Source organism: Anomalospiza imberbis, chromosome 29 (assembly GCF_031753505.1).
Source record: "Anomalospiza imberbis isolate Cuckoo-Finch-1a 21T00152 chromosome 29, ASM3175350v1, whole genome shotgun sequence".
Classification (NCBI taxonomy): domain Eukaryota; kingdom Metazoa; phylum Chordata; class Aves; order Passeriformes; family Viduidae; genus Anomalospiza; species Anomalospiza imberbis.
Window position 1 is genome coordinate 2,707,607 of NC_089709.1, and position 18,618 is coordinate 2,726,224.

The following is an 18,618-nucleotide window of genomic DNA, read 5'->3' on the forward strand; positions in this document are numbered from 1 at the left end:
ACCAGGCCTGAGGTCAGTTATAGAATTGTTCCATGATGCTCCTAAAGCAAGGCATCATAAAAACAACAATAAACCCAGCAAACAGAGATTTTTGCCTTAAAGAATCCTGTACACTGATGCCTTGTGCAGGCTGACCTAGAACAGAGACCAGACAGAGCTAAAGAATAAAGCAGGGATTTATTAAAAGGCCTCAATGGATCCACCTTGGGCAGCACAAGAGCCCAGACAGGGCTACACACCCAAGATGAACCAAAATGGTCCCAAAATGCATGACTGGTCATGGGGTCTCACACTTTTGTAAGTTCTGCTCCATTTGCATATTGGAGTTAATGATACAATTACAGCTTTAGGTTATTAAGTCCCATCCTGCTTGTTTTTCTCTCCTCAGCCCACGTTGTTTGTGCTCTTGGGCCTGAGATTTGGTTCATTTGTCCTTGGTCCCCAGCTGGAGAAGGAATTGTTTTTCCTCCCTACTCTGTACAGAGCTCACCATCCCACAATATGAAGTTCAGAACTAGACACTAAAAGCAGAACAGAATCTGAAAAATATCAATCTAAAACCTAAGGCATCAAAACAGATAAAAACAGGGAAGAAACAACTGGGAGAAGTGCCCACCAAATAAAAATTACTAAAACCACCCATTATCAAAGCCAAATGCATACAAATAAGAACATAAGGCTGCCTGGCTTTCAGTTTGTAGCTGGTTTCAGAGTGCTGCACTCCCCTCTGGCACTGCTCAGCCCAGAGAGAGCATCCAGAAACTCCAGCCTTCATTTTAGCTCCTTTCCCAAACAGACACAGCTTGATCTTGAGCTGATCTGCCCCATAAATAAGGAGGCACCACTGATCCTGCAGCTCCTCTTTAGCCAGAGCCTGGAGCTGCTGAAACACAGTGGAATTATTACCTGGAGGGAAATCACAGAATCATGGAATGCTTTGGGTTGGAGGAACCTTGAAATTCATCTCATTCCACCCCCTGCCGGGCAGGGACACCTTCCACCATCCCAGGGTGCTCCAAACTGTCCAACCTGGCCTTGGACACTTCAGGGATGGAGCTGCTTTAGTCCCTTTCCTCTTCAAGCTGCTGCTATGTATAAACCCAAAAATGACAATCCAGAGTCCAAACTTCCCAGACATCTCCTTCCTAGGCAGTCATTTTCCTTAGAAAGGGCCAACACACATCCCAGCTGCTTCATTAAAAGAGAAGGTGACACACTTGGACAAACCAGCTCCTCAAGCACCTCCCGCCATCACAACAATGTCAGGGCAGCAAGGGAACCTTGCAACAAAAAGGGAAAGAAAATTATCATTTTTCTGCCACGATGTTGCATCACTCCAGCCAGCAGCACAGTGAGGAGGGGCTGCCACTGAGCTTGGGACAATCTTTGCCCAGGTCCTGCAGAGCTTTGATCCCACACAGAGCAGATCCAGGCTCTCTGCCCATTTCCTGGGAGAACCACCCCATCTGTGCCACCTCCTGCTCCACTGAGCTGTGCCAGCGACAATTTTACATGGGCACATCGTGAGAGGACAGGGGAATGGTTTTAAATTAGCAGATGAGAGATTTAGATTAGATTTTGGGAAGAAATTGTTCCCTGGGAGGGTGGGGAGGCCCTGGCACAGGTGCCCAGAGAAGCTGTGGCTGCCCTGGCAGTGTCCAAGGCCAGGCTGGACAGGGCTTGGAGCAGCCTGGGATAGTGAAAGGTGTCCCTGCCATGGCAGGGGTGGAATGGGATGAGCTTTAAGTTCCCTTCCAACCCAAACTATCCCATGATTATAGAGCACAGAGTTTGGAGAAGCAGGAACAGAATTCCCCACTGCAGATCCTGCCTTGTTGGGGCACATTCCCATATCTGTGTTTTCAGCTGAAATAAAGAACAGCACCAACCTTAGTGCAGGCACTCTTGCTCTCACTTTTTTCATTGTTTCATTGTTTTTAATTTTCAGATGCAAGCAGATTTTCAGATTACGACACTAAAGTCAATGGTGGCAAACAGAATAAAAAGGATCAAATGAATAGTCCAATCCCATGAAGAAAAATGGCTCAGAGCTTTCAGAACAGTGGCCTGAGCTGCCAGGACAGTTTTTCTCTTTGGTGGCTGCCACAGAGGTAACCAGAGGATTTTCCTCAGAAGAAATCAGGACATAAACAAATGCTCCTACCTGAGGGCCTGGGGGGTGTTAAAATTTGGCCGAGACTCTGTAACAGCATCTTCATCTTCTGGCCTTTCATCTTTCACATTGGAGAAACCCATCTCATCCTGGAACTGGCAGCAGACATGGAGCAAGTCAGGAGGAGAAAGCTCAAGGAAGAAATTTACCTTTGGCTAATTAAGCTCAGGATGATCTTCTCAGAACAGACCCTCACTCCAGGAGATCCCTGCAGATCTTCAGGAGATCCCTGCAGAGCCTCACTTCACAGACCTTCACTTCAGAAAATCCCTACAGATCTTCACTTTAGAAAATCCCTACAGACCTTCCTTCCCTTCAGGAGATCCCTGCAGATCTTCAGGAAATCCCTGCAGATCTTCAGGAGATCCCTGCAGACCCTCACTCCAGGAGATCCCTGCAGATCTTCAGGAGATCCCTGCAGACCCTCACTCCAGGAGATCCCTGCAGACCCTCACTTCACAGACCTTCACTTTAGAAAATCCCTACAGATCTTCACTTTAGAAAATCCCTACAGACCTTCCTTCCCTTCAGGAGATCCCTGCAGACCCTCACTCCAGGAAATCCCTGCAGATCTTCAGGAAATCCCTGCAGACCCTCACTCCAGGAGATCCCTGCAGACCCTCACTCCAGGAGATCCCTGCAGACCCTCACTCCAGGAGATCCCTGCAGATCTTCAGGAGATCCCTGCAGACCCTCACTCCAGGAGATCCCTGCAGATCTTCAGGAGATCCCTGCAGACCCTCACTCCAGGAGATCCCAGCTATGGCAGAGCCCCTGGCACACACCCAGCACTGAGGCACCCCTTCAGATGCCATGTCACACCTGACAGCTCTGTTCTTCAGTGCCACGCTCAGTTTATCACTTACTGTCTCAAACAGCTCCTCCATCAGCTCATTCACTTCCTTTTCTGCAAGTAAAATGAAAAAGAATTATGAAGATGCCTTTTCCAAGAAACATTCAGCAATCCTGTCATAATATCAACTCAATTAAGGAATTTCTCTCACAAAGGGGAACTCTCCTCCTGCAAACAGAGGACCAGAAAAGAAAGGCCCTTGATAATTCCTTTTTTAATGCTGGGCCCAAAAAAAACTTGAGCTGAGATTGTCTGGATTCTAAAATATCACATAAAAACTCATTTTCATGATTAAATTTAAAGTTATGTTAATCTGCAGTAAGACCTAAAGCAAGTGTGGCTTTTTGCAAAGACAGAAAGTGATATGTTTATAAAACTAAGCTGAAGACTGTGAGGACTTCAAAATTTAATTAAATTCAATCACCAGGCAAGCATTCACGTCTGAACTGCCTGAAGCTTTCAGAATGTATTATCACCTTATTTCAGGTTTTATTGCCACCTAAATATCGTTCTTCAGGCTGTGCTGCACCTGAGCAGAGAGCCAAAAGCTGAATCCCAGAGAGCCAAAAGCTGGTCAAACCAGCACACAGATCTTTATTTAATATGTTGCACTGCAAAAATCCTTGCAACAAAACACTTCCCAAGGAATTACTGCTGCCAGCAAGACAGGAGGGGGAATTCCTGGGGAACTTACTGGTGATTCTGACAGCACGGTCATTCCTGAAGTCTTCTGTGTCTGGTTCATCCAGATCTTCCAGGAAATTGTACTCAGGGTCATCATCATCATCAGCTTCATCTACAAAGAAGCAGGTGTTGAACTGTCACCACCCTGCCCCAGCAGCTGCCAGGAGCAGAAGCTTTGTTCACTGTCACAAAGAGGGCTGGAATTACTGCTGGAAATGAGCTGTATTTATGGAAGCAATAGCAAACCCATCCTCCTTTCAAACTGAGCTGTCAGGACCCTGGGCTACAACCATTTCCATTCTGAAAAGCTGGTTTGATTCTCTGGGATCTGAGTTTTAGCTGAATTTAGAAAGAGTCAAGTAGTATAATTTCAGTTTCTGGTTTATATTCAATTTGCACAATTGTAAGCAACCAGTAAAAACAGGAAAAAAAAGGAGGCTGGGCCCCAGAGCTTGTTCCTGTTTCTTCTCAAAAAGAAAAGAACTGTTTCTACCCAAAAAACCCCCAAAAAGTGAATGTGCCCCAAACAAGGAGTACAACACACGGGTATTCAGGTGCATCAGGGGTTAAATCCACCACTTTGTGGTTGCCAGTTCCCGTGCATTGGTGATATTTACAAATTTAAATATTTAAATATTTACGAGTCAGACACCTGAAGTTTAGACACTCTCACAAAGGGGAAGATGAGGAAAGCTGATTGCAAGACTCATGCACGGGATTAAAAAAATTAATGGTTGCAGACAAAAATATCACATATAAATAAAAAAAACCAAAGCTTTAGGCTTTCAACAACAATCATGGGAAGGTTTGGGTGGGAAGGAACCTTGGAACACAAGCCCTGTGAGCAAGGACTGAGGGAGCTGGGGGTGTTTAGCCTGGAGAAAAGGACTCAGAGGTGAACTTATCACTCTCTACAACTCCCTGCAAGGTGGTTGTAGCCAGGTGGAGTTGGTCTCTTTCTCCAGGAACTGACAGAACCAGAGGACACAGTCTCAAGCTGCACCAAGGAAAATTTAGGTTGGATATTAGGAGAAAGTTTTTAATGAAAAGAGTGATAAAGTTCTGCACTGCTCTGCCCGGGGAGGTGGTGGAGTCACCATCCCTGGATGTGGCACTGGGTGCCAGGGTTTAGTTGAGGTGCTGGGGCTGGGTTGGACTCGATCACCTTGAAGGTCTCTTCCAACCCAGTGACTCTGTGATTCTGTAATAATCACCTTGGTGACCCTCCCTGCCACGGCAGGGACACCTTCCACTGTCCCAGGTGGTTCCCAGCCCCATCCAGCCTGGCCTTGGGCACTTCCAGGGATCCAGGGGCAGCCACAGCTGCTCTGGGCACCTGTGTGAGGGCCTCCCACCCTCACAGGGAGGAATTTCTCCCAAATACCTCATCTAAACCTCCTCCCTGTCAGTGTGAAGCCATTCTCCCTCATCACGTCCCTCCATCTCTTGGGAATTGTAGGGATGTTCCACATCCCCATGATTGCTGTAGCTCCTTCAGGTCCTGGATGGACACAATTAGGTCACCCCAAAGCCTTCTCTTCTCCAGGCTCAGCATTCCCAGTTCCTCCCAGCAGAGCTGCTCCATCCCTCTGCTCCTCCTGGAGCCTCCTCTGGACTCTCTCCAGCAGCTCCAGCTCCTGCCTGTGCTGGGCCCAGGGCTGGGGCAGCTCTGCAGGTGGGGCCTCACCTGAGCAGGGCAGAGGGGCAGAATCCCCCCCTTTCCACACTGGGGGATCACCCCAGGGCTCAGGGAAGGTTCTGAGCTCGTGTACAACCTCCTGAGCCCTCGTAGGGCTGCTCCACCTGCTCATTCCCAGCCTGGATCCACCTCCAAGGTGCTACACCAGCATCTGAGCCTGGTTAAACCACAGAACCCATGTGGAAGAGGATTTCCAGTGACTTCTGTGAGCCACAGAGAAGTCTGAGAAGAGGATCCATGATTACCCCTGAAATAATTTCCTATCAAGGTCGTTGACATAGAAACCAAGAAAGAAAGAAGGATAAATAAGAGAAACCTGCAGCTGCCTATTCCAATATTCCTTTGTTTGTCTTTCCTGACCAATGGGTAAAGTGTAAACTTATGAGTTCTGTAAGTATGTATAAAAAGCATGCATGCTGGAATAAAACCAGTTTAAAGCCTTCTGAAAATGGAGAGTGTTGCTTTGTATTGTCTCTGTCCCAACTACGACACAGCCATGGAAAATATTTCTGTAATTCATTTTGTGCTTGGATGTTAGAGATGGAAAACACTGGAATGAAAGTTGCCTGAGGTGGAGCCCTCAAACTCTTCTGCTGCTGCTCTGGGTGGTTGACTCATCTCTTTTAGATGTTGAAAACAGTAAGGGCCAGGAATACCTGCACTCCCTCTCATCCCAACAGGAAAACATCAGTCACCAATGGATCTAAAGTGTAAACTTAGGAGTTTTGTAAGAATTTATAAGAAGCATACTAGAATTAAACCAGGTTTGAAGCCTTCTGAAAATGGAGCTTGCTTTGTATTGTGACCACCTCAACTACGACAAACGCCCAATCCCACTGTACCTTCATTCTCCACATCATCATTCATGAGCCCCCTGAGCCACCTCTTCCACTCCTCGTCGTCGGCCGTGCTGGGGTCGTACATGTCGGGGGTGATGTCGGGGGCGCGCAGCTCGGCCTCCAGCTGCCCCAGGGGAACGTCCTTCAGGGGCCTCTTGGAGCGGGTCCTGAAGGCAATCAGGCTGTCTTCCAGGGGCTGCAGGGACAAACAAGGACTCCTGGCATTTTCAGCCCAGCCAAGCAAGCCCAACCCCAAAAATATTCCGTTCCTGCCGCAGAGAATCGTTTATTCCATAGGCTGAAAAAAGCTGAGATTTCCTCAGCTTTACCAGGCTAAGAGAGCTGAGCTTGCCTCAGCTTTACTGGGCTCCAAGAGCTGAGCTTTCCTCAGCTTTACTGGGCTCCAAAAGCTGAGTTTTCCTCAGCTTTACCGGGCACCAAAAGCTGAGCTTTCCTCAGCTTTACCAGGCTCCAAAAGCTGAGCTTTCCTCAGCTTTACCGGGCTCCTAAAGCTGAGCTTTCCTCAGCTTTACCTGGCTCCAAAAGCTGAGCTTTCCTCAGCTTTACCGGGCTCCAAAAGCTGAGCTTTCCTCAGCTTTACCGGGTTCCAAAAGCTGAGCTTTCCTCAGCTTTACCAGGCTCCAAGAGCTGAGCTTTCCTCAGCTTTGCCGGGCTCCAAAAGCTGAGCTTTCCTCAGCTTTACCAGGCTCTAAAAGCTGAGCTTTCCTCAGCTTTACCGGGCTCCAAAAGCTGAGCTTTCCTCAGCTTTACCAGGCTCCAAAAGCTGAGCTTTCCTCAGCTTTACCGGGCTCCAAAAGCTGAGCTTTCCTCAGCTTTACCGGGCTCCAAAAGCTGAGCTTTCCTCAGCTTTACCGGGCTCCAAACGCTGAGCTTTCCTCAGCTTTACCGGGCTCCAAAAGCTGAGCTTTCCTCAGCTTTACCGGGCTCCAAAAGCTGAGCTTTCCTCAGCTTTACCGGGCTCCAAAAGCTGAGCTTTCCTCAGCTTTACCGGGCTCCAAAAGCTGAGCTTTCCTCAGCTTTACCGGGCTCCAAAAGCTGAGCTTTCCTCAGCTTTACCGGGCTCCAAAAGCTGAGTTTTCCTCAGCTTTACCAGGCTCCAAGAGCTGAGCTTTCCTCAGCTTTACCGGGCTCCAAAGGCTGAGCTTTCCTCAGCTTTACCGGGCTCCAAAAGCTGAGCTTTCCTCAGCTTTACCGGGCTCCAAAAGCTGAGTTTTCCTCAGCTTTACCAGGCTCCAAGAGCTGAGCTTTCCTCAGCTTTACCGGGCTCCAAAGGCTGAGCTTTCCTCAGCTTTACCGGGCTCCAAAAGCTGAGCTTTCCTCAGCTTTACCGGGCTCCAAAAGCTGAGCTTTCCTCAGCTTTACCGGGCTCCAAAAGCTGAGCTTTCCTCAGCTTTACCGGGCTCCGAGAGCTGAGCTTTCCTCAGCTTTACCGGGCTCCAAAAGCTGAGCTTTCCTCAGCTTTACCGGGCTCCAAAAGCTGAGCTTTCCTCAGCTTTACCTGGCTCCAAAAGCTGAGCTTTCCTCAGCTTTACAGGGCTCCAAAAGCTGAGCTTTCCTCAGCTTTACCGGGCTCCAAAAGCTGAGCTTTCCTCAGCTTTACCGGGCTCCAAAAGCTGAGCTTTCCTCAGCTTTACCGGGCTCCAAAAGCTGAGCTTTCCTCAGCTTTACCAGGCTAAGAGAGCTGAGCTTTCCTCAGCTTTACTGGGCTCCAAAAGCTGAGCTTTCCTCAGCTTTACCGGGCTCCAAAAGCTGAGCTTTCCTCAGCTTTACCGGGCTCCAAGAGCTGAGCTTTCCTCAGCTTTACCGGGCTCCGAGAGCTGAGCTTTCCTCAGCTTTACCGGGCTCCGAGAGCTGAGCTTTCCTCAGCTTTACCGGGCTAAGAGAGCTGAGCTTTCCTCAGCTTTACCGGGCTAAGAGAGCTGAGCTTTCCTCAGCTTTACCGGGCTCCAAAAGCTCAGCTTTCCTCAGCTTTACCGGGCTCCAAAAGCTGAGCTTTCCTCAGCTTTACTGGGCTCTTGAGAACCAAATTGCTCAGCTGTTAACAGTAAAAATTGTGGCTGCAAAACAGAACTAGGCCAAGAGGATAATTTTCAAAAGGAAAATTAATCTCATTAGTTATGTAAATGTTACAGAGTTACATTTAACAGCTGAAACCACAGCAGTGAGAGACTTAGGAGCATAAACAGTGTCAGTACAAAAAACAAAAATCTGTGTCACTAACAAGGTTTTTAACAGCTGCCTCTGAATGCCCCGTACACTACAGATTCAATTTTACAGAATCAAAGATCCATGGAGTGGTTTGGATGGGAAGGGACCTCAAATATCACATTATTACAACCCCTTCCACTAGCCCAGACTGCTCAGAGCTCCACTGATTGTCTGAAGTTACAGGAGGAGAATGCAAGAAAAACAGGAGCAGAGAACACCAGAAAGTCCCAGAAAAAACCCTGAACGTCCCCCCCCCCAAAAAAAAATAGCAAACAACCAAAAAACCAGAAAGTCCCAGAAAAAAAAAAAAAACATAAAAACCAGAAAATTCCAGGAAAAAAACAAAACAGTAAATCCCACAAAGTTCCAGATAAAATCCAGAACATCCCAGAAAAAAAAAAAAAAAAGAAACAACCAAAAACAGAACCACCCAGAAAAAAAAAGCCCAGAACATTTTAGAAAGTTCCAGATAAGGCCCAGAATGTCCCAGAAAAAAAGCAGTAAGTCCCAGAACAGAAAAAAACCCAGAACATCCCAGAAAAAAAGCCTAGAATATCCCAGAATTCCCAGAAAAAGCCCAAAACGTCCCAGAAAAAAAAATCAAAAAAACCCAGAGCATCCCAGAAAACAAAGCCCAGAACATGCCAGGAAGTTCCAGATAACGCCCAGAAAGTCCCAGAAGAAGCCCAGAACGTCCCAGAACAAAAATAAAAAAACAGAACATCCCAGGGAAAAAAAAGCCAAAAAGCCAAGAACGTCCCAGGAAGTTCCAGATAAAGCCCAGAAAGTCCCAGAAAAAAAACAGTAAGTCCCAGAACAGAAAAAACCCCCAGAACATCCCAGAAACAAAAGCCCAGAATTCCCAGAAAATGCCCAAAACAAGCCCAAAACGTCCCAGAAAAAAAAAAATCAAAAAAACCCAGAACATCCCAGAAACAAAAGCCCAGAACATCCCAGAAAGTTCCAGATAAAGCCCAGAAAGTCCCAGGAAAAAAACAGTAAGTCCCAAAACAGAAAAAAAACCCAGAACATCCTAGAAAGAAAAGCCCAGAATATCCCAGAATTCCCAGAAAAAGCCCAAAACATCCCAGAAAAAAAAGCCCAGAATATCCCAGAATTCCCAGAAAAAACCCAAAACATCCCAGAAAAAAAAAAAAATCAAAAAAACCCAGAACATCCCAGAGAACAAAGCCCAGAACATGCCAGAAAGTTCCAGATAAAGCCCAGAAAGTCCCAGAAGAAGCCCAGAACGTCCCCTCGTCCCTGTGAAACTGTAACCAGAGCCAGCAGTGTACCTGGTAGGAGTCCATGCAGACAGGGCTGCAGGCCAGCTCTTCATCCACGGCGTGCAGCTTCTCCATGAAGGTGCTGTCTTTGGTTTGCTTGGGTTTGGGAGGTGGCGGGGGGCCCATGGGAACCACTTCAGCACTGATGTGTCTAACGGCAGGTGAAGTGGCCATCTCCACCTAATTAAAAAGGCCTTTGTGTTAAAAGGTTTTATTCAGAACAGATGTTTGCAAAGACAGAGTAAATCCCTTTTTCTGCTTGACCAGAAATGCTTCACAGAAGGATGTGGATTTTTCCTATTACACTCACTTTGGTTTTCAGAAAGTACAAAGAAATATCAAGATTTTCTGGAAAGGGGACATTTGGAAGATCTGAGTATCAGTCTCAACCTTACCACAGCTGACAAACCTGAACACCAACTACTGTGGCAGAATCCTCCCAGAAACAAACTCATGGTGAGTAGAATGTGGAAGCAGCAGTATAATATTGCTGGGTTTGATCCCAGTGTCAGCTCCCAGGGGCTTCCTGATTCTTGTTTGCTGATCCTTGGCCCGTGTCACACGGCACCCACCACTCCCTCTGCCTGTGCACAGTCACACCAACACCTTTATGCTTTTACCAAACTCACTTTCTGCTCCTAAGCCACGCACAGGAAGCCATTCTCCTGCACTCCTCAGCAATTATCAGAAAAATAATCATTATCTAAGGAACTGACAACAGTTTCCATGCCCAGAGCTTTATTTTAGACTCAGCCCTTCCTGCAAGGAAACGTGGCAGTGGGACCCTAAATCCACCTGGCAGCTGGAATGTCCCCACAGCTTTAGGAATTGATCTTTTTGGGGGTTTGGATGAATAAATTAGGAACAATGACTGTTTCCTCCAGCTTTACCTCACAGACCGTCCCTCCCTCCTCGTCAGAGGAGCGCCTTGTCCTGGACCTCTTGGCTCCACGAGGAGAAGAAGCTGTGCTCTCCACATCACTCTCCAGCAAGCTCTGCAGGGCAAGAGGTGCACAACACTCTCAAAAACCATCCTGCCACAATCAATAACTGCTCCAAATAACATTTCAAAGACTCTCTTCCAGCCAAATGAATAGTAGAGCACTGAAGAATGATCGGTGGAAGGTCCAGGATGGCTTACAAGTATCCAGGTGTTAAAATAAAGAGTGTTCTGTTGCCTCAGACACAGAGCTCTGTGCGGAACATTTACCTCTTCTGCAGTCTCATCCTCCTCTTCATCATCAGGCTGGTATTCTTCATCAGAGGAATCATCTTCCTCCAGGGGAATGTCCACAAACTGAGGGGGCTGCACACAAGAGAAAGAGGGTGACCACTTTAACAGCAGGGGGAGGAGGAGGTGCACAGTCAGAGCAAATAGTTCAAACTGAGGAAACACCCTGAAGCTCAGAAAGGAAATCCTGAAGAAATAAATTACTAGAAGATTGGCAAAGGAAAGCAAGTGGTTTGAGACAGCGCAAGAAGAGGCACAAATTATTTAGAATTTATATGATGGAAACTGCATGAGCAGACACCAGCTCAGAGATGGTTTTAGTACACGCGTCTGCTCCAGCCCTCCAAAAGATCTCTGCCTCAGCTGGAAGCCTCCAGGATGATCTCCCCTTTCCCAGCAATACTTCACTTACCTTCACCTCGTTTGCCTTCTTAATTGGAGAAATATTCCATGTTGGAATCACCTGGGGACAGCAAAAACACTTGGGCTGTGTCACACAGGCAGGGTCAATCTCATCAATCTAAGGAGCACCTGAGCATGTGACCTTGATCTCCACAGTGGCCAAGCAACAACAGAGCTCAAAGAAAGCCTTCAAATCTCCCCTGGGATCTCCAGGAATGGAATTCAGGACAATGGACACTGGGAGTTCACTGCCCTTGCCAAGCCTGACCTGGCTCTGTGCTGCTCAGCTCAAATTAATCCTTTTTCTTAACACTGCCTTAACTGATTCTTTTCACTTCAAGACTCAAACCACATTTATGCTTCTCTTAGAGGGTCACACAACCAAAAGCACTCACAGAACAACAGGACAGGCTGAGTTGGAAGGGACAAGGATCATGAGTCCAACTCCTGGCCCTGCACAAACACCCCAACAACCCCCACCGTGCATCCCTGGGAGCAGTGTCCAAACCCTCCTGGAGCTCTGGCAGCCCTGGGGCTGGGACCATTCCCTGGGGAGCCTGGGCTCCTCTGGGGGAAGAAGCTTTTCCTATATCCAGCCACTCCCTGGGGTGCTGTCACTGTCACAAAGAGCAGAAGTTGGAGCAGATGATTTACTCACCCCTCCTTTCTCCACCACTTCCTTCAGTTTGGAACGAGTCATTTTGGGCTCCTGAGAGTTTAAAACAAGACAACAGCAACAAGTTCAGTCCTTTCCTTAATGACAGACTTCCCCAGCAACTCTTTGCTATCAGCAAAGTTACTATGAGTAAAGTATAGCTTACTATGAAGCTTTTCTCTTTTTTAAAATTCATTGCCTTTAAATTCACTACCTTTAAATTAATTACCCTTCAGACATCACCACAGCGACCTCAAAAATAACTCCTCCTATTTCTGTTTCATAATTTACACTCAGACACTACTCACTTCATCCAGGTGGCAAATCTGATAATGAAACCTAATTATTATAACAAGTAAATTACTTTTCTGTTCTACCTCTTCTCCCCACATCCCATTATGGCCCAGGAAGGCCTTGTGCATTTGGAACAACTGATAAAACAAACTGAGCAAGTTTTTAACTTACAAACAAAGGAATATCTTCTGTCTCACTGATGGCTGCTTTCACCATGGCCACCACGTGCTCATTTGTGATCACCTCCTAAAGGAACACACAAAACCAGGATGTTTAGCAGAGAGAAACAGACAATACAACAAGTGTTGGAATAAACTACCTGGAAATAGGGAAATACTCCGTGTACAACAGGCTTTGTAATTACACTGTAGCAAAAATAACTGTTCAGAGATCAGACAGTAAAATTTACATGAATTCATTTTAAATAAATTAATTAATTTAAAATATAAAAATTTTAAATGAATTAATAAATTTAAAATTTAAATCACAGCAGTGATTAAAACATTTGCACTATGTTCTCTGTGAATGCTCTCCAGAATAAATTCCCAGCAGAGAAAAAGAAAACAGTCAAAACAAAAGCCCACACCAGTTTCCCTGATATCAGTAATCAGTCATGTCATGTAATCAGTAAAATGTGCTGCTCCCAGTCACAGCAGGAATGCTGCTGTGAAGCTGCAAAAGAAAACCTAAATCTTGATTAAACTTCAATCTTTAAGCACTCACAGGCTCCCAAATCACTGGAGAAAGTATGGAATACTTTCCAGTATGGAGTATGTAAATCTCTGGAGAAAGTATGGAATAATATCCAGTCTTTCAAATATTTCACAATTGCATTCCAGCCAACACTGCACATATTTGGGAGAAATAGGGGAAGGCAGGAGAGACACAGAATCCCATTTTCTGCATGCTCCCATAAGGCCTCAGGGAAGGCAGGTGACTGTGAGGAATCTCCAGTCCTCCCACAGCAGCACATGATAGAGAAATGCATTCATTTGGGCCACTTGCACAGAATCCACTGCTGAACCTGCCTGAAAGAACCATGGCAGTCCCCAGGTTGTCTGTCACAAAAAGGGAAAGTGTCTGAGATTACCTGGATTTGAACAATTCTGGCTGCAGGGAAAACAAAATTTTGACTTTTGATCCTGTGGGAAAATAAATACTATTGCTCTCCAGATCCCACTTTGGGATGGACTGAAAAGACTCAGCAGAGGTGCAGAGTTAGAGATTCACTCCAAAGCTGTGACAGCACAAATATTCTTCTGGCAGCTCCTCTCTAACTGAGAGCTGTGTGATGGAGATTAACTAAAAGTGATGCATTTCTGTCAGCAACACTACAATTCCACCAGGATTTTATGATGAAACAGCTCATTCAAAAAAGGAAACAGAGTTCACAGCCCACACCTGCTCACGTGGGCCCAGAAGGATCATTTTAATTCAGTTATTCCTGCTGTTGCTGCTCAGAAAATGCAAAAAAGGCCCAGGTGTAAACACTGGGAAGATGGGATCAACACCTGCTGGCAAAGCAGGCTCCAGGTGAGTGGCACAGACACCAGGAGATCCCATCCTCACAGATTTATTCACTGGATTCCCTCTAGATAGATTTATTAGCAGAGATCAGGACATGGGTGCTTGTTGGTTTTTGGCTTCCTTTTTCTACGTCTGTTGAGGTTGGGAGTGAAGGCACTTGAGAGGACAGTTCACATTCAGACTCAGGTGTTTATAACTTCTAATCTATGTTACAGTCTCACAGCAGTGAGTTCTGCAGTCTTTCAGTAACCAGGCACAAAGTGGTTAACTATCTCTTGTTACAAGATCTTTTAAGGCTAAACTATCCAATTAAGAAATGACACCTAAATTATTTACACTTTTAACCTAATAACTAATCCCTCAAAGTCTGCAATGAGGACTTTTCTGTCCAATTACAAAAAACTACCCAAACCCATGAAGAAGAAGGGGAAGAAGGAGGGGAAGAAGGAGGGGAAGAAGGAGGGGAAGAAGGAGGGGAAGAAGGAGGGGAAGAAGGAGGGGAAGAAGGAGGGGAAGAAGAAGGGGAAGAAGAAGGGGAAGAAGAAGGGGAAGAAGAAGGGGAAGAAGAAGGGGAAGAAGCAGCCTCTGCTCTAAAACCTCCATCTTGCTCTATGTATATTATTATATTCTAAAACCCCAAACCCTAAGTCTTCCACCCCGTGATATTACACACCTCCAATCAACTCCACACCCATAATCTCAGTTCTATCATTCAATTTTGGAAGCCTTCTCCACAGCCTCAGGTCAAATGCAGTGCTCTCCAGGGAGCCAGAGTCTGTCAGCACAGAAAGTCTAAAATTCTCAGCATCTGGAACTCAAACAGGTGCTGACCAAGAATGAGGAATCCAAGAGGCACCAGCAGTGCCCAGTCCCCCACACTCACGTGCAGGATGTTCCTGACGTTGACCACGGTCAGGTTGTGCTGCTTGGCTCCATCTTCCAGGGTGCGGTCCAGGGACTCGTCCAGTTTGATGTCACAGGACAAGGAGCTCTCTTCTTCCAGGCTCTTCCCTTCTCTTTTCCGTTTGGTTGCCTTCCTCCTCCTCTTCCTCCTCTCGCCGTCCTCCCCGTCCTGCTCCTCTGAAAATCAGCAGAAATGGAATCTAAAACCTCGGCTGCTTCGCATCCGGCACGTCGTGAGAGGATGAGTTTGAAAAGAAACACAAACTAGGGTTCTGCAAAAAACTTGCAAGACTCTTCTTGCAAAGATTCCCCTTGCAAAGATTCCCCTTGCAAAGACTCATCCTGCAAAGACTCATCCTGCAAAGACTCATCCTGCAAGAAACAGCAGAACTTCCATCAGCTGATGCAAGACCACCCAAACAGAAACAGCCCTGAGAACTAGAAAGTCTTTTGAATGATGGATTCAAGTTCTGCAGGACCTGACTGAGTTACTTAAGGTCATGCAATTGCCACCTCCTCCAGAGTGATTTATAAAATGGCCTCAGCAGCCTTTTTACACCTTTAATAGTGCTGTAAAACTCCAGGTTCCACTAAGCAAGAATAGGGTACGGTTTCCAGGACTTAAAAAGGGTTTTCCTGCTTTGCCGATTCATTTTCTCTAAAGCAGAGCAGTGATTTTTAGTAGCCAAAAATTGCAGAGATCAACTCCAGCAAGTTCCACTGGGACACTGAATTATGGAGCACAAGATGAAAATTAAAAAAAAACCCTACACCTACACAGCCCCCACCATCTTCACAATTCCAGAGTTTGTTGTATCAGCCAGATTTATCCAGAAGAGCCCCAAATCCAAATTTTCCTCATCACTCTGCTGGGACCACTCACCAGCTCTGGTGTTCTTCAGTGGCTTCATCGTGGTGGGATTTCTGGCAGCAGAAATCTGCAGGGAGCTTCTCCCTGGAGACTCTGGCACTGCACCAGCGTTTTCACTTGGATATGGATCCCGCTGAGAACTCACTTCCACCTCTGTGTACAGCTTAGGGATTTTCCCTGGAAACAGAACACCCAGCTGTAGGCAGATACACCACAGAGCAAAGATAACGCATTTGTTAGGTGTGTGCTGCACCTAACAAATTTTCCATTAATTTCCCACTGAATTTCCCATTCAAACACATCATACCAACAGCCATAGGTGTGATGCAGCTGCACAGGGCAGCAGCAGCTCCATCCTGCTGGAAACAGCCCCAGGCACAGAGATCCCATTCCAGCTATTTCAGCCTTGCTCCCTCACTATCAGCTGGGCACAGCCACACTCAAACCTGCCCCTGTCACATCAGCCAACTGCCAGAACCTGGTGATTTCTCCGAAACGTGGTTCCAGTCCCTGCTGTACAAGTGCTCCTGCCACAGGAGGGGCAGGCACAGCCAGGGGGTTATTCCAAGCTGGAACAGCACACTTGGCTGCACCCTTGGGATGCATTTCCATGGCCACTGTGGGCTAACGAACCCACATGGCTGCAGGGGTGGCTACAAACCCTTCAAACCCTTCCCCTCCTGTTCTGGGCAGACCCACAGCCTAGAAAACAACTGGGAACTGTCCTGTTCCACCTCCTTCCTTGACACAAACTCAGCTTTCAGTCAAATCAGGGAGCTCATCACAGCAGCACAAGAACCAGAGATGATTCTCATCATCTGAGAATGACAGAAACCATCAAGTCTGAAGGGCCACCGTGGGTCACCTGTGCCACCGCCCTGTGCAGGCAGGGCCATCCCAGGGCACAGGATTGCGGCCAGGCGGCTCTGGGATATCCAGGCAGGGAGGCTCCACAGCCTCTCTGGGCTCTGCTCAGGCTGGCACTGCCCAGGGCAGGAGTTCTGCCTCCTGGGCAGGGGCAGCTCCTGGGCTCAGGCCCTGCCCGGGGCTCTGGGGCCATCGCTGGGCCTGGAGCAGAGCCTGGGCCTGCCCTGCCCTCCTGCACACAGGGACAGACAGGGGGACACAGGGACACACAGGGACACACAGGGACAGACACGGAAATCCAGAGACACCCAGGGACACTCAGAGACACTCATGGACAGACAAGGACACTCAGGAACACCCAGAGACAGCCAGGGACAGACAGGAGGACACAGGGACAGACAGGGACACACAGGGGGACACAGGGACCCACAGGGGGACACAGGAAGACACAGGGACACACAGGGGGACACGGGGACAGACAGGGACAGACACGGAAATCCAGAGACACCCAGGGATACTCAGAGACACTCATGGATAGACAAGGACACCCAGAGACACCCAGAGACAGCCAGGGACAGACAGGGGGACACAGGGACAGACAGGGGGACACAGGGACAGACACGGAAATCCAGAGACACCCAGGGACACTCATGGACAGACAGGGACACCCAGAGACACCCACAGAAATCCAGAGACACCTGAGGACACCCAGGGACACTCATGGATGGACAGGGACACTCAGGGACATCCACAGAAACCCAGAAACACCCAGGGACAGCCATGGAAACCTGGGGACAGCCAGGGACACGCAGGGACAGCCATGGAAACCCAGAGACACCCAGAAACACCCAGGGACAGCCAGGGACACCCAGGGACAGCCATGGAAACCCAGAGACACCCAGAAACACCCAGGGACAGCCATGGAAACCTGGGGACAGCCAGGGACACGCAGGGACAGCCATGGAAACCCAGAGACACCCAGAAACACCCAGGGACAGCCAGGGACACCCAGGGACAGCCATGGAAACCCAGAGACACCCAGAAACACCCAGGGACAGCCAGAGACACCCAGGGACAGCCAGGGCTGAGGCCCCTCTCAGCTGCGGCTCCTCTCCAGGCTGAGCAGCCCCAGCTCCCTCAGCCGTTCCTTGTGAGAGACATGTTCCAATCCCCTCATCTCCAATCCCCTCATCTTCTTATCCCTCAGGGGGGATAAGAAACACGCACGGAACCCTTTCCCACAAAATCACGGAATGGTTCGTGTGGGGAGGGAACATAAATCCCACCCCATCCCACCCCTGCCACGGCAGGGACACCTTCCACCATCCCGGGCTGCTCCAAGTCCCGTCCAACCCGGCCTCGGACACTTCCAGGGATGAGGAAACATCGGGGAAAACCTCATTTTCATTTTAATGTATAATACCCCCTAGGGGAAAAAAAAATCCGGATCAAAATGAACGCAAAATCCCAGGGAGCAAAGCCGCCGCCCCTCCCGGTACCTTCCGCCGCCGCAGGGCTGCCGGGGCCCGCGGGGAGCTCCTGCCCGGGGCTCAGGGCCGGCCTCCCGGGGGGTTTCCTCCCGCTCTTCGGCGAGGCCTCCCCGGGCCCCCTTCCCGCGGGCCTGGCGGAGCCGCCGCCATCGGCAGCGCCGGAGCCTCCGGGCAGCTCCGCGTCCTCCCCGCGCTCCCTCGGGCTCGGCGGCCCCGCCGCCGCCGCTCTGCGCTTCTTGCAGGGCAGCATCTTCAGCGCCAGCGCCATGGCGGCCGCGGGGCCGCTCCGGGGCTGCTGCGGGCCCCGCTCGGGCCGCCCGGTCCCGCTCGCCGCGCAGGAAGCGGAAGCGCCCGGGGCTCGCCCCGCGCATGCGCGCCCGGGGCCGGTCCCCGGTGAGGCGGGGCTGGGGGGGGGGGGACGGGGCACCGAGCGCGGGCACCGCCATCTTCGCTGGGCGCCGCCGCCGCGACCCGGGGCGACCCCTCGCACACACAGACACACGCTCACACACCCCGCTGCCCGCGGCGAGCCCCCCGCCCGCCTCTCCCGTCGGGGGAGTCCCCGTGGAGCACAGCGGGTCCGCCCGGTGCTGCCGCCCGCCGTGCCGCTGCCGT

The 18,618-nt window shown here is 49.0% G+C and overlaps 1 protein-coding gene across 1 annotated transcript in view; it reads right to left on the bottom strand.

The window, feature by feature from the left end:
• Positions 1-18,325, bottom strand: part of LOC137463770 (GON-4-like protein) — a 37,644-nt gene extending 19,319 nt beyond the window's left edge. Inside the window, exons 1-13 of the mRNA XM_068175165.1 lie at positions 18,013-18,325; positions 15,659-15,823; positions 14,756-14,952; positions 12,517-12,591; positions 12,055-12,105; positions 11,407-11,457; positions 10,974-11,069; positions 10,654-10,758; positions 9,773-9,943; positions 6,252-6,444; positions 3,721-3,822; positions 3,040-3,080; positions 2,165-2,268 (exon numbers count right to left, since the gene is read on the bottom strand). Coding sequence (XP_068031266.1) covers positions 2,165-2,268; positions 3,040-3,080; positions 3,721-3,822; positions 6,252-6,444; positions 9,773-9,943; positions 10,654-10,758; positions 10,974-11,069; positions 11,407-11,457; positions 12,055-12,105; positions 12,517-12,591; positions 14,756-14,952; positions 15,659-15,823; positions 18,013-18,271 — 1,610 coding nt within the window. The 5' untranslated portion in view covers positions 18,272-18,325. The remainder of the gene's footprint in view (positions 1-2,164; positions 2,269-3,039; positions 3,081-3,720; positions 3,823-6,251; positions 6,445-9,772; positions 9,944-10,653; positions 10,759-10,973; positions 11,070-11,406; positions 11,458-12,054; positions 12,106-12,516; positions 12,592-14,755; positions 14,953-15,658; positions 15,824-18,012) is intronic.
• Between the last annotated feature and the right edge of the window lie 293 nt (positions 18,326-18,618).